At 52.9% G+C, this 23,041-nt stretch overlaps 2 protein-coding genes across 6 annotated transcripts; one reads left to right on the plus strand and one right to left on the minus strand.

Annotated features, from left to right (window-relative positions):
• The first annotated feature begins 423 nt into the window (after positions 1-423).
• On the plus strand, positions 424-14,803 carry STRADA (STE20 related adaptor alpha). 5 transcript variants are annotated; one of them, XM_068166420.1, is made up of 13 exons: positions 424-467; positions 655-740; positions 2,004-2,061; positions 3,471-3,499; positions 7,116-7,218; positions 7,721-7,842; positions 8,313-8,421; positions 8,530-8,653; positions 9,274-9,445; positions 10,700-10,804; positions 11,757-11,998; positions 12,511-12,553; positions 13,371-14,803. In XM_068166420.1, exons 2-13 carry the CDS (start codon positions 705-707, stop codon positions 13,521-13,523), a joined length of 1,296 nt encoding a protein of 431 aa, XP_068022521.1. In that variant the 5' UTR covers positions 424-467; positions 655-704; the 3' UTR covers positions 13,524-14,803. The 5 variants fall into 5 exon arrangements, with proteins under 5 accessions (XP_068022521.1, XP_068022523.1, XP_068022522.1 ...); XM_068166422.1 differs by having other exon boundaries at positions 655-716; XM_068166421.1 differs by having other exon boundaries at positions 442-537.
• Positions 14,804-14,846: 43 nt separating this feature from the next.
• Positions 14,847-22,867, minus strand: LOC137455522 (E3 ubiquitin-protein ligase RNF113A-like). The gene is made up of 10 exons (XM_068166425.1): positions 22,756-22,867; positions 21,611-21,687; positions 21,398-21,499; positions 20,197-20,304; positions 19,808-19,917; positions 19,530-19,636; positions 18,744-18,833; positions 17,187-17,280; positions 16,493-16,599; positions 14,847-16,060 (listed from the first exon to the last, which is right to left on the minus strand). The coding sequence occupies exons 1-10, from the start codon at positions 22,853-22,855 to the stop codon at positions 15,966-15,968; spliced, it is 990 nt and encodes a 329-aa protein (XP_068022526.1). The 5' UTR covers positions 22,856-22,867; the 3' UTR covers positions 14,847-15,965.
• Between the last annotated feature and the right edge of the window lie 174 nt (positions 22,868-23,041).

The following is a 23,041-nucleotide window of genomic DNA, read 5'->3' on the forward strand; positions in this document are numbered from 1 at the left end:
TGATCTTAGGCCAGCTGCTGTGGCTGAGCCTGCTTTAGCAGGGGGAAGCAGTGGCTGGTTCCCCAGAGGTCTCTTCTGCTCTGCCTCACGCTGGAATTCTTTCCCCTCGAGAGCTGCTCCCTGAGGGCTGCTGGTTGTGGGACACAAGGGCATGCACCCAGGAGGCATCTCCTTACACAGGTGGTGCTGGGTGGGGGCAGAGCCGGGCAGGCGCTGCAGCAGCAGCGAAGGGGCAGGCGCTGTTCCCCAGTGCCCCAGGAGGGGCAGCGCTGGCCCCGGGGAGCGCAGCTTCGGCAGCTACCCGAAGGAGCCAAGATGGCGCCGGCCGCTTCCCGCCGCGCGGGAGCTGCAGCCGTGACGTCACGGCCGCGCCGCGGTCTGCCAGCTCCTACATCACGTGGCGGCGCGCTGACGTCACACACGCAGCGTCTCCTGGCGGTGAGCGGCGGCCGCAGCCGGAGGAGCGGGTGAGAGGCCTGGGCTGAGTGAGGAGCGGGTCGCTGCCTGGCGGCGCTGCCGCGGTCCCTCGGCGCTCCGGTGAGGCCTTCCCGGCCTGGGGCTGCCGGGCCGCGGGTCTGCGAGGTTGGGCGAGCGCTGGCCGGCGGGGCGAGGCGCGGCGCGGCGCTCGGCGGTGACCCGCTGTTGTCCCTGCAGGTTGCCCGTCCCTTTCCCCAGCTGCGTGTGGTAAGACAAAGGCGGATTCCATGTCTTTTCTTGTAAGTAAACCCGAACGGATTAGGGTGAGTGTTGAACACCTTCCAGCTTCCCTCAGACGGCGGCGTGTCGGGAGAGAGCCTTGCGCTTGTGCAGAGGAGCTGTGGCGGGGCCGCCTCCTAGAAAGCACCTGGGAGGCTCGCTGGGGCAGGGGGCCCGCCGTGGGGCAGGGGGCCCCTGTGCGAGCTCGGCGCTGGTTAAAACCCCTGCGCTGGAGTATTTGCTGCCTGCACACTCCTCCATGTGCGGTGCAAGGGGTTGGTCGTGGGCTTCGCAACGGAGGAAGAGCGCGGGAATGCGGACCCCCCCCGCCTGCCTTGCAGAGCTTAGCGCCTCGCTCCTGTCACACCACCGACAGCTGCTGTCTGTCTGGTTTTCCTAAGCTTAGCTTGGAAAGCTGAACACGGCAGCTCTGTTTCGCTCTGCACTCTTAAGCGAGGAAGTTTCACGTGAGAAAAGCACTTTCAGTGCCTTACCCTGACGTTACTATATATGAACTCCGAGTACTCATCACCTGGCGTCTCCTTGGTGCTTTCTAGGACTGCCTTCCCTTGCCCCAAACAGCAGAAGCCATTTGTTTTCCAGTTCTTTAACCAAGTAGACAACTCTAACGTGGGAGTGCTTTTGTATTTAATCTTAATTTCCTGATCAACACTCTGCAAGCCTAAAGTTGCTTATTCTGTGGTGTGCTATGTGTGCACCTAGACACATTCCCTTTCAATTTCAGAATGAACTGGTGGAAACGCTTCTCTGCACAACCTCATGCTTGCTGTGGATTTGGAGCATGAATTCTGCTTTAAAAAGATTTAAATACTTAAAAAATAACAGCTTTAAAGTAATTATGTCCTGGTTTTGCATTCAAGCAGTAGCTACACAGTCAAAATATTTAAGTTGAAACATTGTAGATCTAAACAGACAACTTTATTTGCCTAGGTAAAGGAGCTGTGACATGCTTGTTATTTCTTTGTCTGTGCATGCATAAAGGTTCTGATTTGAATGAACCAAAAATTGTGTTGATGTTATTGCAAGTGCATGCTGGGCAGGCAAAGCAGCAGCACCTGCCTGCGTGCTGGGTGCATGCCATCGTGGTGGCACAGGAAGAGAATATCCTTGTCCAAAGCAATGATGTGACTCTCATCTTGTACCTAATTTGGTTTCACACCACAGTAGAATCCTTGAAGTGCTGTGATTCTCTTCTGCTTTTTTGGGGGGAGGGGGAGGGGAGAAGAAACTTGTCTCTGGATGGATTAACTGATTCTTGGGGGGGGGGATTTTTTTTTCCCTTTCAGCGGTGGGTGTCTGAGAAGTTCATTGTTGAGGGCTTAAGAGAGTTCGAGTTGTTTGGAGGTAAGTTTTTGTCTCCCTAGGTGACACTGTTAGAAACATTTTACCTTAGTTGCAAGGTCTGATAATTTGCTTGCAAATCTGTATCTTTAACAGTCAAAGAGAGAAATAAATCTGAAGGACCAGACCTGCTTATTCAAGCTGGCTAACTGTCTAGAGCTAATATGGAGTAAGTCATGGTTGGACTTGATGATCTCAAAGGTCTTTTCCAGCCTAAACTGTTCTGTGATTCTGAGTTGGAAATCCATTTCATGTTGACAGCAGTGCTGTTTTCAGACCTTGCATTCTGTGTTTCTTAGCATAACCACTTTATTTCCACACACCCCCTCCCCACCAAATGCAAAAGATAGATTTGGGGTTGGACAGGTTAATTGTCATTTTCTCGGTGCAAATGGATTATGAAACTCTGCTGATAGCTCTGCAGAGTGCCTGCAGGAGACCTCGGGTTTCTCTGCCCTGGTGAGCCTGCACCTGGAATATTGTGTCCAGTTCTGGAGCCCTCAGTACAAGAAGGAGCTCAGGGAACTGAAAGAGTCCAGCACAGGGCCACAAAGATGCTGAAGGCAGTGGAGCATCTCCCTGCTGAGGACAGGCTGAGAGAGCTGGGGCTCTTGAGCTTGGAGAAGAGAAGCCTGAGAGATGCCCTCATTCATGTGCAGGGCAGTGTCAGGAGGATGGAGCTCAGCTCAGGAATGCCCAGTGATAGGATAAGGGGCCCTGGGGGCAAGCTGGAGCAGAGGAGGTTCCATGGGAATGTTAAGGGAAAACTTTTCCACTGTGAGGGTGCTAGAGCTGTGGAGCAGGCTGCCCAGAGAGGTTGTGGAGTCTCCTTCTTGGGAGACATTCAAAACCCTCCTGGATGCATTCCTGTGTGAATTTTTTCAGGTGATCCTGCTCTGGCAGAGGGGTTGGGTTCAATGATCTTTCAGGGTGCCTTCCAACCCCTAACACTCTGTGATTCTGCTGTGTGCATATCAAACAAAATTGCTCACTAGGCTGCAGAATTGCTGGTCAGTGGCATGGGAAGCAGTCAGAGCATAGGAAGGAGGTCTGGAACTTCCAGGTGGAGTAGGAGGATTTTCACTGCTTTAAATGATCTTCAGGTAGTCTCTTCTCTATTTAAACAAAGTGGATGTGTCATGTTTGAATGTGCCTAGGGGTAGAATGAAAAAAGAAGTGGTCCCATTTATGTTGGCTACACAGACAGCAGCACTGTTTGACTCTCTTTCCATTCCCATTCTCACACTGCAGTTGAATGAGTTTCAGTGCTGCAACCTTGTGTGTAAATTCCATGTCTAGTGAAAAATAAGATCCATATCTGCCATCCAAAAGTGTCATGCAGGTTACTGACTTGAGTTTTCCAACTCTATTTTTAATGGGTATCTGTTGAACAATTAATTTCTTTACTCCAGAGCAGCCTCCGGGTGACTCTCGGAGAAAAGTAAGTGACTCTCTGCAGGCTGTGGTGCTGTGGTTCATTGCATGGAGATTATTCCTTGTGGAAGTTTGATTTTTCTTTACTTTATTTTGATTTATTTTTTTTAATCTCAGTTATCTATTTCATCTCTGTATTTAGCTCTACAAGTGTGGAAACAGGTTTCACCCTGGAGCGGAGATTTTGGTGTGTGGTTTCTAAACTGCCCGTGGCAAAGGCAAAATCTGAATCTCTTGGATTTTAATTGGTGGTGGTGGTGGTCTGTCCCCCCCAGCCCTCCAAGGGTCTCTTTTTAAAGATGATTTAGAGCTGATTCTTCAGAGATGCTAATCTCTCACTACTCTCTTTCAGAATGAAAGCAAGAGGCTGGTTATGGGACCTGGGGAAAACAGGCCCAAAACACTTCGGCCATTCAAAACCAATCTTCCCCTCTGAACACCTTGGTTTTGATTTCCTATCTCAGCCACAGCAGAGGCTCCAAGATCAAAACCAAATGTTGTGTAATGTTTAGTTTGAAGTTTATTTTACCTCCCCTTGTCTGGTGTCTTCAGAGCCAGTTCTGTGCATGCTTGGAGAGCTTTGCCTCTGACAAACATGACATGTCAGTTCCCAACACAGAGCCACAGTGTGGCAGCTGAAAACTTGACTGTGATGGTTTTTGCTTCTGCAGGCCCTGGTTGCACACTGTCTGCTTCAAACTGAGCAATGCTCAGACAAATCAACCAGCTGATGCCAGACTATGTTTGTCTACATCACTTCCCACCTACCCACACCGTATTGCAGCATCTCTGTGTGCAGGTGGTGCTGGACTTTAAGCTCATTACAAACACGAGCTGAGTGTGGTTTAATTATAACTGTGTCAGTTCAGGCTGCTTATAATTGATTTTTGTGCCAGTGTCTGCAATTTGCTGGCACAACCAAAAGAGGAGATGTAGATGGAGTGTTTTGTATCAAGTCAAGTAAATTCTCACCTTTTTTGGTCTAACTGCTGAGCATTAGGCCTATGCTGGGCTGGGAGCAGCTGGAGATCGGTGTCTGGTTTGGTTTTGTTAAAGCATTCCCTTGGGGGTTGGACACTTCTGCAGTGCTATTGCTGATTCTCATTTTGCTTTTTACATCTCAATAAAAACTTAACTTCCCCCCCCCCCCAGCAGGGCTATAGCAAAAGGTAAATAATGTGGAGAGGCAAATATTTGTTGCTTCTGCTGCAAGGGAGTGAGGGAATGAGGAGGTGGGGAGTAACAAAACAAACATTGCCTCTTCCTACCTCAGAATGTCATTTGGCAAATGCAGGTCCTTGCTAGCACCACATAACTGATTTTCCTGTGGCATTTCTAACAGGAGCTGCCTTTCAAAGAGTCATTCCCTTAAATCTATCTCAAATTAAAATCAGGTCAACAAGCTTGGAAGGCTGCTCATGAATCTCAGGCCGTGACACTCGGCGCAGGTGGCATCCTTTTGCAGCTGCTTTTGACCATACACCAAAAGTTGTCCTGTGTGAAACCACAGAGGAGCTTTGGGTTTTGTTTGCCCTTTTTTGCAGTATTTCATAGATGACATTTCAGTTTAACTTTGGGGTTTTGTTTAAAACTCTTGTGTGATGTTAATACCTCTGTGGTAGAGCTCCTGTTGCATTAACTCAGTTACTGCTCACTGCTAACACGGAGGGAGGTGAGTGAAGACCTCTGATGTTCTGGAAGACTGTGTTTGAAAGGAGTTGACAGTGTTTGTGCATTGCTGTTGAAACAGCCTCCACCATTAATAAGATTGTTTAATTTGACTTTTGGTTTTTGTGCATCTCTTTTGTTGGCTTATGCTGCATCTGGAGTGGACTTTCATAACAGCCAAACCACTTACATATTGCTCAGTGTTTTCACCAGCTGTCATTGCTCCAGAATGCTGCTTATCAGAGCCTCCTGCTTTTCATTTCCTTGGTGGTGCCTTTCTGCTTCAGAGGTTTCCATCTGCCTGTGTCTCTCTCCTGGCAATCTTGCTGTTGACAGGACTGTGTGAAATTGCTGGGAAGAAGGAATGATACCATTTGAGATCAGAAGTGACAGGCATCTTAAACAGGAGCTTGAAAGGGTGAATGGGAAAGTTGCTGCCTGTTTGCAGCCAAGCAACAACACTGTGTGGTGTCAGGACTAGGAAAAAGAGAATCTGGGACTGCTGAGATCTCAGGGGTTAGCTCTCCTGAAACAGGATGGAGGTGCTGTGCTGCAGCTGAGCTGGAATTCCACCACAGCACTTTCCACAACTCTTAGGTTTTGCCTTTCCCCTTCACTTTGAAAATAGCCCTGTTTCAAAGGTAGGCAGGGAGTGGTGAATGTGTGCTGCCCAAAGTCAGCTGGAAAGGTGGAATTTGGGAAGCCTGATCATTATAGGTTGGACTTGATGATCTCTGAGGTCTTTTCCAACCTTATTGATTCTATGATTAGCTTACTCCCAAAGTACAGTTAGGGATGCAGGGCAAGTTCATGTCTGTGCTGGTTGCACTACATTTACTCTGGACAGAGTGTAGAACAGCAAGTTCCTTGGTTTTCAGCTGCCCTTGTGTTTCCATCTTTCAGTGGTGGGGGGGGAAAGAGTCTTTGCTGTCCCCCTAGGAAACTGCAGAAGCCTTTTCTGCTTCATGTACCATGAGAAAAGGTCTGATAAAGGGCAGCTGCAGTTGATGAAGAATGAGGTGGAATAAATGAGCTGGAGTTCCAAATGTCAGGGGGAGTTAATGTGCTGGAAAGCTGAGATAACTCAGTCTGATCTTAGACACCAAATCCATTTGATTCACCATTAGGATGCTTTTATTGTGACTTTGGAAACTGGAGGGAGTTAGGAGGTGTAATGGAACTTGCAAGAAGTTCAGTGAAGTTTGTCTTGTGCAAAATGCTGCTTGGACAGGTTGCTGTGTGTGTAAATAAAGCAGAGAGCTTTAAGTCAGATGTAGTGAAGAGGAGCTGATGGCCTTGGGAGTGCTGCTTCCCCTGTGCTATGGGATCTTTTTCTTGCCTTGCTTTCTTTCCCTGTGAGCACTAATGCTTTGCAGCTAAGTTTTTGCTTTTATTTGGAGCTTCTCTTTTCATCTGTCTCTGATCTTCATATCTTGGGCTAAGTTGGTTCATCCCTTCTACCATTCAGCTAAGCAGCTTCAGCTGCACTGTTGTCACCACAGATGAGCAGCTGAAAAGCATCAGAGAGGAGCTCTGAGTGTCACAGTGCAGACAAGTGCTGTCAACAGACTTTTCCTTTGATGGCCCTTGCTTGGGCAAGAACTTGTTTGTAATTGATGGGAGGAAGGTAGTTAGCATAAAGCAGTGCTTGAGCTGTCCTGGGGAATAGTGATTGGCTTTATCCAAACATTCCCAAAGGAACTGTGGCTTACAGTAATGAAGAACCTACCTGTTCCAGGTTTTGAAACACAGATGTCTGGATCTTCTGAAATGAGGCATCTCCTGGATTTCAATTGATAAATAACCCTTTAAAGTCATCTTAACAGCAGTAAAATTCTCTTTTCTATATTCACTACTGTCTTTATTATTTTGAGGTGTGTGGTAATATAAGGAGCAGGTGATCCAGCATGTGTTCTTCCTTCCTTCTGACCTGACTCCATTGCTTTTCTCCCCAGACAAATGAGGCGAGCTCCGAGTCGATAGCTCCTGCCCCGAAGAGGGACACCATGAGCAACTTCCTCCCTGACAGCAGCTGCTATGAGTTGCTCACTATCATAGGTAATGCTGTCAGAGGTCTGCTTTGCAAGGAAAATATCTCTGCAAATTCCTTGTCCTTTTCTTGCTTGCTTGGTTGTGGCAGTAGCTGCCTGTCCTCTTTGGTCTGAAACCACTTTAGTAAGCGAGGAGATGGCAGTCCTAAGGGCTTTCAACTGCAAGAGGCAAGTGGGGGCTTAATGACGCCGAGTGTGAAGCACAGAGTCAGCAGAAGCAGCCTGAAACCTGGCCCTGCCCTTGCTGGAGCTGTGGCCTAATAATTCTATTTCTGCCTGAGTTCTGAAGTGGAGAGACAGGATAAAATTACTGCCTGGGAGGGTTTCTCTTGGTGGGCTGCATGCCAAGGCTGGGTCTGATGGAATGATTTCTCTCTCTTTTTTCACAAGGCCAAAAATAGTTTCAGCAAATGAGGGTAAAGATGATTTAAGGGTCAAGGACTGGAGGAGTTCACCAGAAGTGTGTGGTTCCAGAAGTATTGCTGAAGCTTTAATGCCTTTTCTTTCAGGAAGAGGCTTTGAAGACTTGATGGTTGTGAACCTGGCCAGGTATAAACCCACAGGAGAGTATGTTACAGTCAGAAGAGTCAACTTGGAGGCCTGCACCAATGAAATGGTCACCTTCTTGCAGGTAACACTAATGCCCTCCTGCCATAATGCAGGTTTAGGAGAGGACAGCTCCCTGAAGGGAGGTTGTAGCCAGGTGGGGGTTGGCCTCTTCTGCCAGGCAACCAGCAGCAGAACAAGAGGACACAGTCTCAGGCTGTGCCAGGGGAAGTTTAGGCTGGAGGTGAGGAGAAAGTTCTTCCCAGAGAGAGTAATTGGCCATTGGAATGTGCTGCCCAGGGAGGTGATGGAGTCACTGTCCCTGGAGGTGCTCAAAAAAGGATTGGATGTGGCACTTGGAGCCATGGTTTAGTTGTCAGGAGGTGTTAGAGGTAATAGGTTGGACTTGATGATCCCTGAGGTCTCTCCCAACCTGGTTGATTCTATGATTCTATGACAAACAGCTGGAGCAGTGCTTAGCAATGCTGTTTTCCTACTTCTGCACTTACCAAAGGAAATCACAGAAGCAAAAATCAAGAAGGTCTCTTGTTTTAGGGGGAGCTTCACGTTTCCAAGCTCTTCAGCCACCCTAACATTGTGCCATACAAAGCCACGTTCATCGCCGACAACGAGCTGTGGGTCGTGACGTCTTTCATGGCCTATGGTAGGTGGAGACTCTTTGACCACCATATCCTGTGAAGTGCCATCCCAGTGCTGTGTCCTTGGGGTTTTTTTGTCCTGACTAATTGAGAGGTGTCTTGGTTGGTCTTAGGTTCTGCAAAAGATTTGATCTGTACCCATTTCATGGATGGGATGAGTGAACTGGCCATTGCTTATATCCTCCAAGGAGTACTGAAAGCACTTGACTACATCCACCACATGGGCTATGTACATAGGTATTGAAACAAACCATGAATGATTTCTTTCCCTTCTGTTGGAAGTCCTCAGAAACACTGCTCATCACGTGAGCAGGGGGGACAGGGACAGTTCAAGAGATGTGGAACTTGTTACCACGTTCTGTGTTACTTTGCTGTTAGAACCAGGTCAGTTTGCTGCTCATGGGGAATCAGATCACTGAGCTTACTAAACTGCATGAAAATGTGACTGTGGAACAAATAGCCACAAGCAGTTTTGGGGTCCCCAGTTCAAGAGGGACAGGGATCTACTGGAGAGAGTCCAGCAGAGGCTGTGAGGATGGTTGGGGGCTTGATCATCTCTCCTGTGAAGAGAGACTGAGGGACCTGGGGCTATTTAGTCTTGTGAAGAGAGGTTGTGGAGTCTCCTTCTCTGGAGCCTTTCAAGATCCATCTGGATGTGCTCCTGTGTGAGAGCAAAGTGCAGATGCTGAAAGTTGTTAGTGGTTACTGCTTTTACTGCATGGCTCTGAAAGCAATTCATCTGTGCTTGCCTTAAACCCTTTGCTGTGCCCTTCCATACTAAGAGTCCTTTGGGGGATGCTGCTGATGGCTTTTTGATGTTTTACTGTTGTGCTTTTGTGTTGTGTTTTTGTTTTCAGGAGTGTTAAAGCCAGCCACATCCTGATCTCTGTAGATGGGAAGGTTTACCTCTCTGGCCTGAGGAGCAACCTCAGTATGATCAACCACGGGCAGCGGCTCAAAGTTGTTCATGACTTCCCCAAATACAGCATCAAAGTCTTGCCTTGGCTCAGTCCTGAAGTCTTGCAGCAGGTGTGTTAACCCCCCCCAAACTGCTGGTTTGTAGTGATAGATGTTGAGACAGGCAGGGAAGTGGTGGATTCCCCTGCCTTGGTCACTCTTAAGACTCAGCTTGACAGGGTGCTGGGCCGGCTGGGGGCTGGGCCGGCTGGGGGCTGGGCCGGCTGGGGGCTGGGCCGGCTGGGGCCTGGGCCATCACCTAGAGAGGTTGGGGCAGATGATCCTTGAGGTCCCTCCCAAGCTGGCATTCTGTGATTCTGTCTCTCTGCAATGTTCTGAGTTCTGATGGCTTGCCTGGGGGGTGACACACAGGGTTACCTTTTCTCATGATGAGCTGTATCCTTTATCCTTTCCTTTCTGTCCTTTTTACCTTAAAACACTCGACCCTGAGCAAGGGGTCTCCAGCTGTACTCCTGGCAAGGGGCCTCTGCTGGGAAGCTCATGTTAGAACATTGTGCTTGCTTTCCCTCCAGAGGAGGGTGCAAGGAAAAGGGAGAGGCTGGAGGAACCAGTTCTGGGGTGGTCCCAGGGGCAGAATTTGATCAGGCACCTCTCCTATGAGGACAGACTGAAGGAGTTGGGGCTGTTCAGTCTGGAGAAGAGAAGGCTCTGAGGTGACCTCATTGTGGCCTTCCAGTATCTGAAGGGGGCTACAGGAAGGCTGGGGAGGGACTGCTCAGGATCTCAGGCAGTGCTAGGACTAGGGGCAATGGAATGAAGCTGGAGGTGGGGAGATTGAGGCTGGAGGGGAGGAGGAAGTTCTTCCCCATGAGAGTGGTGAAGCCCTGGAATGGGTTGTGCAGGGAGGTGGTTGGGGCCCTGTCCCTGGAGGTGTTTCAGCCCAGGCTGGCTGAGGCTCTGGCCAGGCTGATCTAGTGTGAGGTGTCCCTGCCCATGGCAGGGGGTTGGAACTGGCTGATCCTTGTGGTCCCTTCCAGCCCTGACTGATTCTATGATAGTATGACTAAATAGTTTTCCTGTAGCTGTCTCCACAGTCTGTCATGACACACCAGCTGCACTGAGGCAGATGCCATCCCTGCTAGCTGGCTGATTTCAGTTCAATAAATGTTGCCCTTAGCTGTGTGCTTTAACAAACTAAAACCCCTCCACCACCAGAAACCCACCTAGATGGGGTGTGGGGGTTGTACTATTTCTGCTCAAATCAGTTGGGTTTGCTGTTCTGCATAGGAAATTCTGGACATTGCCCATGCTCCACACCATGCAGCTCCACAGGGCTGAGTTTTCTTTCTTTCCCTTTTCTTCTAGAACCTCCAGGGCTATGATGCAAAATCTGACATTTACAGCGTGGGGATAACAGCCTGTGAGCTGGCAAATGGCCATGTTCCCTTCAAAGACATGCCTTCTACTCAGGTAAGGCTGGAGAGCTGCTCCTGCCTCATTGTGCCTCCCTGCATGTGGAAGTGTCTTGCTGAACTGGGATGTGGAGACAGAAGGGTGCTGTGCCTGCCTGAATTCCCTTCCCATTGCTGCTTTTTGCCACAGAGCTGCTTCTGTGTTGAACCTTTGGTGTCAGGATGGGAATGTCCAAATTGTGAGGACATGGGAAATCTGAGCTGTCTGGTCTTGTGTCTTGGTGTTGTTTGTGCCCCTTCTGTTTCAAGTCACAGAATCCTAAAATGCTTTGGGTTGGAAGGGACCTTACAGAGAATCTGGTTCCAGCCCTGCTGCCGTGGGCAGGGACACCTCCCACCAGCCCATGTTCATAGAATCAATAAGGTTGGAAGAGACCTCAGGGATCATCAATTCCAACTTGTCACCCAAGACCTCATGACTACTAAACCATGGCACCAAGTGCCACATCCAGTCCCCTCTTGAACACTTCCTGGGATGGTGACTCCAGCACCTCCCTGGGCAGCACATTCCAATGGCCAATTACTCTCTCTGGGAAGAACTTTCTCCTCACCTCCAGCCTAAACTTCCCCTGGTGCAGGTTGAGACTGTGTGCTCTTGTTCTGGTGCTGCTTGCCTGGGAGAAGAGACCAACCCCCTTCTGGTTACAACTTCCCTTCAGGGAGTTGTAGACAGCAATAAGGTCTCCCCTGAGCCTCCTCCAGGCTGAGCAACCCCAGCTCCCTCAGCCTCCCCTCACAGACCCCTCCCCAGCCTCATTGCCCTTCTCTGGACACATTCAAGAGTCTCAGTGTCCTTCTTAAATCCAGCCTGGCCTTGAACACCTCCACAACTTCCCTGGGCAAGCTGTTCCGGTGTCTCCCCACCCTCACTGGAAAGAATCTCTTCCTAATCTCCAGTCTAAGTCTCCCCTCTTCCAGCTTCAGTCCATCCCCTCTCGTTCTATCACCAGATGCTCCTGGAGAAGCTGAATGGAACTGTTCCCTGCCTGCTGGACACCACCACAATTCCTGCTGATGAGCTAACCATGAAAACCTCCCGTTCAAGTGCTAACTATGGGATGGGTGAGAGCATGGCTGTTAGCAACGTGAGAGCAGCCAATGGAGAGCCAGCCCTGCACCCTTACCTTCGGACCTTCTCCACCTACTTCCATAACTTCGTAGAGCAGTGCCTGCAGCGGAACCCTGACTTCAGGTAACTCCAGGTGAAAGCTGCCCTGCACACACCTGCACTGTTCTAGGGCTGATTCAACCTTCAGAGCTTGCAGAGGTTCTCCAGAGTTTTCTTTGCAAAAGCATCTTGGGGATTTTTAGCCTGGGGAGGAGGAAGCTGAGGTGGGGGGGAATCTTCTCAATCTGATCAGTACAAGGTGGGTGGCAGAATAAGGGGGCCAGGCTTTTTTCAGTGGTGCCCAGGGACAGGACAAGAGGTAATGGGCACAAAGCTGAACTTAGAAAGTTCCATCTAAACATGAGAAGGAACTTCTTTACTTTGAGGGTGGTGGGGCACTGGAACAGGCTGCCCAGGGAGGTGGTAGAGTCATTCAGATCCCACCTGGACACTGTCCTGTGCAGCCTTGCTGTGGGTGAACCTGCTCTGGTAGGGAGGTTGGACTCAATGCTCTACAGAGGTCCCCTCCAACCCCTACCATTCTGGGATCATGTGTCTCCACTATGTGCTTACTTGATTCTTGCTTCTTCCTACAGGCCAAGTGCAGGTGCTCTGCTCAATCATCCCTTTTTCAAGCAGGTAAGGAGCTTGTTTAAGCTGCAGATACAGAGCAGGGGCTTTTCTGCAGTAGCTGTCTTGCTGTGTCCCCAGCCCTGAGGGTGGGAATGTGGAGTTGCTGAACTTTCTGTAATCTGAAAGGCTTAGTAGTTTGGTGACTAACTGTAGTGCAGCTCAGTGATCTTCCTGTTCTGGGAGGTGGGCAGGCAGTTTTCAAAGCACTTCTTCCTCATCTAAACAAGAGGATGTAAATCTGCCCATCCTGTCTGCCAGTTTTCCACCCCCAGTTCAGTACTGGGGCAGGACAGCTCTAACCTTGTGCTTGTTGAGACCAAACTGAGGTGACCAGTGCTTATGGCTCTGTGGCAGGTTGGTGAGCTCCAGCCATGCCAGGGGAAGAGGCAGAGGTTCTCCTGCCCCTGAAGTTTTCCCCAGGGAGGTGGCTGAATCCCCATCCCTGGAGGTGTTTCAGACTCACAGATGTGGTGCTGAGGGACGTGGTTTAGCACCAGCCTTGGTGGAGTTGGAGAATGGTTGGCTTGATGACCTTCAAAAGGTCTTTCCCAACCAAAATGATTCTATGATGCTATGAAATTTCTTGTGTGCCTTGCTCTGGGATGGCTTAGGGTGGTGCCTCACTGAAGGGAACATCAGGCCTGGAGCACCCAAGTGCTGCTCGGCTGTTACAAGCTAGCAGTGCCCAAAGCCCTGCAGGTCTCTGGCTGCAGGCTGGAGGAGCATGCCCTGTTCTTTCTGCCTGTGCCCACAGGGGGCTGTGGCTGTGTGTGGGGGGCAGCTGTGGGGGCTGTTTCAGCAGCCAGGTTGTGTGTGTGTGCAGATCAAACGCCGTGCTTCCGAAGCGCTCCCGGAGCTGCTGCGCCCCGTCACCCCCATCACCAACTTCGAAGGGACGCGGCCCCAGGACCCCAGTGGCATTTTCGGGCTGGTGTCCAACCTGGAGCAGCTGGAGGTGGATGACTGGGAATTCTAGAGGAACAGGGACTACACCTGGCTCCAGAGGAGCTTTCTGGACACTGTATTTATTGGTTCTGTTCATAAAAGGTGACGAATGTTACACCTAGGAGAGTTCACAGGTCCTTGGGAAGGAGCTGAGCTGTTTACTAGAGGAGCCTGGAAACAAATGGACAGAGCTGAGCTGGGAAAGGATCAACCCCAAGGAACTGTGGTGCAGTGGCCAGAGCCCCAGCTGCTGCAGCTGAGCTCTGGTAGGTCACTTGAATGGGTTGAGTGAGTCTGTGTCGTTAGTCTCTATTTATGTTTCTACAACTCACTGGCTTCACCTCACAGCTGAGGGCTGCATGTCCCTACCCTCTTAGGTCTTCCCTTGTAAGGGTGCCTTAGAGTGAAGGGGAGGCAGGCAGCTCCTAGTTTTGGGCATTCTCTTAGAGCTAGTCAGATTACTGTTACAGTGTTGTCACAGGGTAAGTTTTGGGCGGGGAGAAGAATGAGGTTCTGAAATTGTCACTGCTTGGTGATGGAAAATGAGAGATCAAAACAACCCCAGCCCATCCAGGCACACTCACTGCACTGGGCATTCCTCTGCAGCACTGGACTCTCCCAGTTCTGGAGGGAGCTTTTGAAGAGACTGCTTTCACTTGATGCTGAGCACTCTGAACTGCAGGGAGGGCATTCCAGCCTCTCCTCCCATGGCTGCCTGGATCACCCAAGTCAGCGTGGACACCTGTGCCATGAACCAGCTGGTTTTTATGCCCCTCTCTGCACAACCAGCTGAGCCTCCTTTGTAGCTGGGCTAGTCTCACACAGCATGCAGCACTCATACCAGCTCCTCCTCAGTGACTTGCCCTGGCATGGAGGAAAATAAATTGGAGGCTAAATCCTCTTGCTCACAACTCCTCTTTGAACACCCTGTACAGAAGTGATCTTATTGCTGCTCTGCCTTCCCCAGCTGCCTGACAGGTAAAAAGCTCCTCACCTGGTTCCCCTGGATCCCTGCCTGTGTGACTCTGCCCTGCTGCTGTGGCAGCTCTCCCCTGTTCCATGAGGTTTGGGGTTTGTGGCTTTTTGTTTGAGGTGTATTTAAGGCTTTTGTTTAGTTTGCCCCTTGCAAGGACCATGGGTGCTGAACGTCTCTCTCCACTTAAGCACTGAGAATGCAGTCCTGGAGGTGTGGCTGATGGGCTAGTGGTGCTGGCAATAGGTCCTTTGTGTGTTTTATAAACTACTTGAACCCAGAGAGAGTTTGTTACTCTAGTTTTTTGCCAAAACCAAATAAACTATTTCTGAAGTTGCTGGGGGTCTGAAGTCTGCTGTTGCTGCAAGGGCAGGCACTGGAGCACGGCTGCTGCCACAAGCTGGCTTGGCATGCTTGGGCTCTTGCCTTAAGAGCCTGCTTGCATGGGCCTGGGGGCATCAGGGTGCCCCACAGCTCACCACAGGAGCCTGCAGCACTGCTAGCTGCAGCTGCCTTCATCTTTCACACACAGCTCAGCTAAAGAACTGCTCTTGCCTGAAAGCTTCAGCAGAATGCACTTTCTGTCCCAGAGCAAGGGTGGTGTAAGGACAGGCTGCAACAGCTAGGACAGACTACAACAGCTAGCACAGGCTATAACAGCTAGCACAGGCCCACCTCTACTTCCCCCTAGGACCAGGACTGGCTCCTGCTGTAGTTTTGTTAGTAAATCTCAAGTTCCTGGCTTGTAAGGAGGACTGCAGCTGGTGAAAGGAAATCCTTCTCCCTCTCCACAGCTCTGGTAAGGAACTGAGGTGCTGGTACTTAGACCAAGAAAAAGGCCCAGAAGCACTCACAGCATAAACCCCTTAAGACAGGGTTAGGGACATGCTGAAGCTGTGCTTAGATGAGTTTCCTCACAGAAGAGGGGTGATTTGAGGTGTGTTGCCCACTGAGGTTCTAAGCATCTCCTCCATTCTCCTAGGAGCCAAGAGGCAGGCAGAAAGGCTAGGAAGGAAAACACTGAGCTACAATAAATCACACCTGCAGCACTTGAGCCCTGCTCTCCCCTGAGTTGGCACATTGGGGGTGAGGGATGAGCTCAAAGCAAGCTAACATTTCTCATCTCTCTTCATGCTTAGATTGTACCTGCTCAAAGATGATGGATTTAGAGTTTTATGCTTACACAGCAGCAGGAAGCAAGCAGGATCAGTGCAAAGTTAGGGGTGAACCAGCAACACTTGGGTGAAACAAAGAACTGAAGGTGCAGCCTTCAACCCCTCCTTCCTAAGGGGCAACTGCTGAGGTCCTGCAGGCAGCCATAGTCAGCTACCACTCCTTGGTCTGACCTTACCTGTCCTGTGCCTTCAGAGAGCAGCAAACACAGAGCCTGCCCCAGCCAGGATCCTGGGTACAGCTGCTGGCCCAAAGGGAACTGCTGTGAGCTTTTTTTCTCCCCCCCATCAGAGCTTTATTCAGCTAGATACAAAACAGGGTGCTCTGCTATTGTGGATCCTGCCCATGGTCTGAATGCTGTTGGTCTTCCTCCTCCTCCTCCTCCTCCTCTGCTTTGTGTTTTTCCAGTTTTGCCATGAGCTCTGAAAAGTAGGAAGAGGCAGGATGAGACCTGAGGTGCTGGGGCTGTCCCAGGTGCCCAGGTCCTGTACACACTCAGCTCCACATGGACCAGGCAGCTACCAAACCCCCTTCCCTCCAGCTCAGAATCAATCAGTGTGTTACTGACTTGCCCCTTACAGACAAGCTGCTGCCTGCACTCTCATGGTGCTTCCCCTCTGCCCTCACCACAAGTCCTCACCTGGGCAAGCTCAGATGTTCATTTTGACCTACACAGACCCCCCCAGGCCATGATTTACCATCTCCTGGCACTAAAGGAAGCTCTTCCAGCAGCCAAGAGCTGTGAGCTGCAGCTTAGGGTCAGCCTTACTGCCAAGGCAACAGCTCAGGACCTGGTTCCTCTGCTGCTCCAAATGCTCCCCCTCAGAGTCCTTTCTCCCCCAGGTGCCTGTTACCTTTGGCTGGGTTGAAGACTCCATTGGTTTGCTTGTCACAGACGTAGCAGCGCTGGGACTTGCGGTAGTGCTGGAGGGCACAGCTCTCGCAGAAGTAGTGCCTACACCTGGACAGAGACACTGCAAGTCACCAGCTACAATCACTCTGTCCAGGAGCTACAAGTTACTGACTGCTAGTCCTCAGGGAATGCAAAAGGGAGCTTGCATGTGGAGCTTCCTCTGCAGCGTCACTGTGAGAGCTTTCAGCAGTGCTTCACTGATGTGGTGGCAGAGCCCCTGGTGAGCTCTTGCAGACACCAGGTACCCAGCAAGACAGCCAGCAGTGTGGAAGAGGGCTGGCAGGGTGTGATGCCCATGCTCTGCCCCCAGCCTCCTTCTCATCCTTGCCAAGCTCTTTGCTTCTGTGCTCACACAGCACAGTGTGCCCTGCCACCTCCAGGAGGAATGGAGGCACAAAACCACAAGCTCAAGGTTAAGGGGAGAGAGGATGTGCTGAGGCAGCATCTGGGGAAATCTAAAAGGTGCCTGGATCACAGAGATCCCTTCCAAGGAGATGCTTCAGGTGCAGTTCTAAGACTCCTTGGTCAGCCACCAGAAAGGCAAGCAGGTGGGCAGGGCCTGTGTTCCCCTCGCCCCAGGACTGGACTCGATCCACAGAGGACACCTGGCTCCTCATGCCAAGACAATCACTCACTTGGTGACCACGGGGTTCTTGAAGGAGCTTCTGCAGATGAAGCATTTGAAAGGCATGTCCTCCTCATCACTGCTCACCTCGTAGTTTTCCTCATCTGCAGGACAGAAAGTGAACCAGACTGGAGCAAGAGCAGAGGCAGCCAGCCCAGCCCCTGCGTGGGACATGGGACATGAAATCTGGAGAGAGCAGAGCAGGTGGGACTGAAGCTCTGCTGGAGACAATGGAGGCCTGGCATCTGGGGGTTGCTGATGTCAGTAACACATGTGGGACTGAGCTATAATTAGGTCTAATGAGGCAGTGTGCCTGTTGCTCATCTCACAAGAGCAAATCCTTTTCTGCCTCGCCCACTGGCTGCTATAAAGGGAGAAATCCTCCAGCCCCCTCATGTTTGGTAGATTGTCTTCCAAACCAGCTGCCACCAAATTGCTCAGTTCCAGCTGAACACAGAACACCCTCTTCCCCTCAACTGCACAGCAGTTCATGAGCAACACTCACAAGCCTTGGGCTGCAGCTACAAACACTGTGAGTGAGAAATAATGATGGGACTCAACATGAAGGCATCCCAGCTGCTGGGTGTGAGGGGCAGAAGGTGGCCACTTCTCCCCAGCTCCACAAAGGGACCCACACAACAGCAGTGATACCCTTTCATAGGCAGCCAGAGGAATAATTCTCTCTGGTGACAGTCAGTGGTTATCTGGAAAGAGCAGATTTGCTCAGCACTGCTGTGCTTCCCAGCCCTAAAGTTGCCCCACAGCTGTGGAACAAAGTCATAGAACCACAGAATCAATAAGGTTGGAAAAGACCTCAGAGATCAAGTCCAACTTGCCACCCAACAGCTCCTGACAACTAAACCATGGCTTCAAATGCCATCTCCAATCCCAATCCCCTCTTGGAACACCTCCAGGGATGGGGACTCCACCACCTCCCTGGGCAGCACATTCTCTCTCTTTCTGTGAAGAACTTTCTCCTCACCTCAAGCCTAAACTTCCCCTGGTGCAGCCTGAGACTGTGTCCTCTTGTTCTGGTGCTGATTGCCAGGGAGAAGAGACCAACCCCCTCCTGGCTACAACCTCCCTTCAGGGAGTTGGAGAGAGCCAGAAGGTCTCCCCTGAGCCTCCTCCTCTCCAGGCTAAGCAACCCCAGCTCCCTCAGCCTCTCCTCACAGGGCTGTGCTCCAGACCCCTCCCCAGCCTCCTTGCCCTTCTCTGGACACCTTCAAGTCTCTCAATGTTCTTTTTAAATTGAGGAGCCCAGAACTGGACACAGGACTCAAGGTGTGGCCTAACCAGTGCTGAGTACAGGGCAGAATGACTTCCCTGCTCCTGCTGGCCACACTGTTCCTGCTGCAGGCCAGGATGCCCTTGGCCTTGGCCAGCTGGGTGCACTGCTGGCTCCAGTATTAATTCAACCCCTGGCCCATGCAGCTTGAGACAGCAATGGACCCATTCCATTCTTAGGGATCCAGTGCCCCCAAGCCACGTTCACTTCAGGGCACAATAAAGGGCAGGACCTGGCAGCTCCATCCATCATGAGCAGAGGGAGGGGGTGGTGCCCTACCATTGACCCCGTAGCGGCCTTCGTCCAGCTCCCGTTCGATCTGCCAGCCGTGCTTGTAGTCCGAGCGGTCGTGCAGGAATTTGCAGCTGTCTGAGCAGCACAAAGGGTCACAGAGTCAGCCAGCTTGGAAGAGACCAACATCATCAAGTACAACAGGTCACCCAACCCTAACTACTCAACTAGACCATGGCACTAAGTGCCTCATCCACTCTCTTCTTAAACACCTCCAGGGATGTCGACCCCATCACCTCCCTCGGCAGCACATTAAAGCAGCTAGGCTGGGTGGAGTAGAGTGCTAACATCCAGGGGCAGCCTGAGCTTTGCCCAGCAGGAGGTGAAACCTGATTGCTTCCCTCTCTGTGCTCCAGGACAATGCCAAGACCCTGGAGCAGGCATAGGATGCCAGGCAGGGTTGCCAGGCCGTGAGGATCGTGCTCTGTGTGCCCCAGTGACAGCTCCAGCATTTACACAGGTGGGAAGTGGGAGAAGGAACAGGAAGTCCCATCCCTCACAGGGCCTCAGCACCCAGCATACCTGTGGAATGTGGCTCATTGCAGGGGACTCTCAACAGCCCTGATCAGAGGCCAGCAGCTTTCAGAAGGGCTGGCACAAGTGACAGGAGTGTTATATAAACCAACTCTGCCACAGCATCACCCCCAGCTCTGCCAAGGGCCTGGGAATCCTGAAGTGGGCATCTTAGCACCACAGAGGGAGGATCCCAAGGTGGACTGGGTCCCTCTGCAGATCTGGGTGGCACGTGTTCAGCTGCAGGGCAGATGCCCTCACCTCCAAAGCCACAGAAGCCAGTTTCTTTGTAGTCCTTGCAGATGTCAGGCTGGTAGTCCCAGCGCACCGTGGCCCGCAGGTGCTCCGGAGCACGGATGGGACCTTTCCTGAAAGCGTGGGAGAAGGCTCAGACTGCCTGCAGCCAAGGAAACCCCTGTGGGCCTGGCCACAACCAGACACCACACTCAGGGCAGCTTCCTTCTGTTTACTAACAGCCCCAGAAAGGTGCCTGGGGGCTGGGGCCTGAGCTCCTCTGCGGTCCCAGTCCTGAGGCTCACCTGACCATCCCCGAGGAGGCATTCCCCATGGAGGTGTCCTTGGGCTTCACATACTTCTGGTAGTTGTTAATGCCACGGTAAATTTTATCATCTTCTTTTCCTCTCAGCTCCTAGGAAATCACAACCAAAGGTGATTAAGGATCAGCAAAGCTCCATGACACAGATTAGCTCTCCCCACTCTGACACCAGCCTCCCTTCCCAGCCCTGCCTTAATAGCAAGAAGCCTGTGAAGGCAGAGCACTCCCCTGTTTGCAAGGGTTGCACTCTTGGCTTCCCAATGTCCAGGAAGGATGAGACTCAAACTGTACTTAGTGTGCAGAAAGGGAGGAGTAAAGCACACCCTCCCCCTGCTGTGGAGCACCACCTCTTAGAGAGCAAGGCTGACTCACCTCCTGGATCTTCTGGCTGCGCTCAAAAATGGCCTGGGCATCTTTCTCCTTCTCCGTGTCCAGCTCATACACTGCTGTGGCTCCCATGTCTTCTGGGCCAACAGGCTTCTGCAAACCAAGAACAGCTCGTGACAGCAGCGACAGGAAACCCTCTACAAGACAGAGCTCCTTGGCTACCTGAAGGGTTGGGCACAGAGCAGGCACATTGGTCATTGGAATGGGCTGCCTGGGGAGGTGGTGGAGTCCCCATCCCTGCAGGTGCTCAAGAGGGGACTGGATGTGGCCCTTGGTGCCATGGCTTAGTCATGAGGTCTGTGGTGCCAGCTTGGACTCGATGATCCTCGAGGTCTCTTCCAACCTTGGCTATACTGTGACACAGGACGTGGCCTGCTCTACCTTCCACCAGTTTCTACCATTCCATAGCACTTGCCAGGGAAGATCCCTCATGGGCCAGACCTGCAGAGGCCTGGGTGCTATTAGCCACTGCTCCTCAGCTTTAGCCTGCAGTCAGCAAACACTTGTTTGCCCTTTACTCCTTCAGGCTCAGCCTCAGCTGGGAGCTGAGCTCAGTTCTCCCATGTCCATGAAGCCATTCCACCTACACACAGGATGCCACATCTGAACTTTTAATCCAGCTGTGGGTGGCTTAAATTCAGTTTTAATTCAGTGATCTGGTTTAGATTCCTCTTTAATGGACTGAGCAGGCAGCTGTTCCCAGGCCTTATCAGACCTTCAAGAACAGCTGCACAGAAACTGAATAATTACAGCCAGTCTCAATTAAACCCAAATCCAAGCCAGGTGCCAAGAGCTTCTGGAGCCCCAAAGCTGCAACCTCCTCTTGTTCCCTCTCCACAGCTGAGAGCAGGAAGCTATCAGCAGGGGAAACCTGATCCAAGTGCTCCCTCTCTTGAAAATGTTGTGTGATGCTAGGCAAATCCAGTGGCATCTTGGGGTCTGAATGCCAAGCTCTAGGAGGGGAAAGCCAACCTTAGGCCTCCTGAGGATGCAGAGCTATCAGGAGAATAAACCTGGCAGAGGGTGCAGAGCTATCAACAGGGGAGGGATAGGGAGGAGCAGCTATAGACAATAAAGCAGGAATAGCTAAACCCACACTGGCAGAGGGCAATTTCCCTATCAAGCATGGGACTGCCAGTCCCACCTGGCCTCACAGCCCAAACCCACAGCCTTGCCCAGTCCTTACCGCCGACCTTGTTGATTTGTAGGTGACTCCGATCTCCTTTGACTCCTCCTCATCACTGCTGCTCAGAGCGTAGGAGGTCCTCTCCTTTGTGCTTTTCCTGGTCTGAGGAGAGCAGGCATGAAGGACAGACAGCTCAGACACTGTCCACCTTCAGCCTGACAGGCGCTGAGGGTGCAGCTCGGGTGGAGCAGTGCCCCACGGGGGCTGCCTTACCTTCTGGATCATGGGGTTGGGAGCCTGCCGCCGCCGCTCCTTCCGCACCACCCTGCTGCCCTCCTCGCCGCTGCTCTCTGTGGGGCAAAGCGGAGCCGTAAGGCTGCACCCGGGGCAAGGGCTCAGCCCAGGCGCAGGCTCGGGACCCCGGGGCAAGGCCGGCGGAACCGCCGAGGGTGGGGGCACGGCCAGGGGAGAGCCCTTCAGCGGCTCAGGGCACGGCCATGGGCACGGCCAGGGGAGAGCCCTTCAGCCGCTCCGGGCACGGCCATGGGCACGGCCAGGGAGGAGCCCTTCAGGCGCTCCGGGCACGGCCAGGGGAGAGCCCTTCAGCCGCTCCGGGCACGGCCAGGGGCACGGCCATGGGCACGGCCAGGGGAGAGCCCTTCAGCAGCTCCGGGCACGGCCATGGGCACGGCCAGGGGAGAGCCCTTCAGCCGCTCCGGGCACGGCCATGGGCACGGCCAGGGAGGAGCCCTTCAGCCGCTCCGGGGCACGGCCATGGGCACGGCCAGGGAGGAGCCCTTCAGGCGCTCCGGGCACGGCCAGGGGAGAGCCCTTCAGCAGCTCCGGGCACGGCCATGGGCACGGCCAGGGGAGAGCCCTTCAGCCGCTCCGGGCACGGCCATGGGCACGGCCAGGGAGGAGCCCTTCAGCCGCTCCGGGGCACGGCCATGGGCACGGCCAGGGAGGAGCCCTTCAGCCGCTCCGGGCACGGCCATGGGCACGGCCAGGGGAGAGCCCTTCAGGCGCTCCGGGCACGGCCATGGGCACGGCCAGGGAGGAGCCCTTCAGGCGCTCCGGGCACGGCCAGGGGAGAGCCCTTCAGCAGCTCCGGGCACGGCCATGGGCACGGCCAGGGGAGAGCCCTTCAGCCGCTCCGGGCACGGCCATGGGCACTGCCATGGGCACGGCCAGGGGAGAGCCCTTCGGCCGCTCCGGGCACGGCCATGGGCACGGCCAGGGGAGAGCCCTTCGGCCGCTCCGGGGCACGGCCATGGGCACTGCCAGGGAGGGCAGAGAGCTCCCTCCGTACGCGGGCTGCACTGCACCCCGGGGCCGCGGCAGGCCTTCTATCCCTTCCCCAGCGTATGGCCAGGTCCCGGCCCCCAGCAGCCCTCCCGGCGCTCGCCGCCAGCTCTCACCCTGCTCCTGGTCGCTGCTGGGCCGCTTGCGCCGACCCCTGCCCGCCGCCGGGCCCCGCTTCTTGAACACGAAGCTGCAGACGCTGCCGCTCTCCGCCATCCTGCGCCGGGGCCACTGCCAGCGCCGCCGCGCAGCGCCCTCTGCGGGCCAGGAGGACTCAGCGCCGCAAGCGGCGGAGAGGAGCCCCGAGGAGAGCGGCGGCCCTTGGGCAGGGCGCCTCCTACCGGCGGGGGCAGGCCGGTGGGGGTGGTCCGAGCTGTGCCGGTGGGTGCTGGGCCGCGGGAG

The sequence above is a fragment of the Melanerpes formicivorus genome, unplaced genomic scaffold, assembly GCF_026170545.1.
Source record: "Melanerpes formicivorus ecotype bairdi unplaced genomic scaffold, bMelFor1.0.p_v2 SCAF_100, whole genome shotgun sequence".
Taxonomy (NCBI): domain Eukaryota; kingdom Metazoa; phylum Chordata; class Aves; order Piciformes; family Picidae; genus Melanerpes; species Melanerpes formicivorus.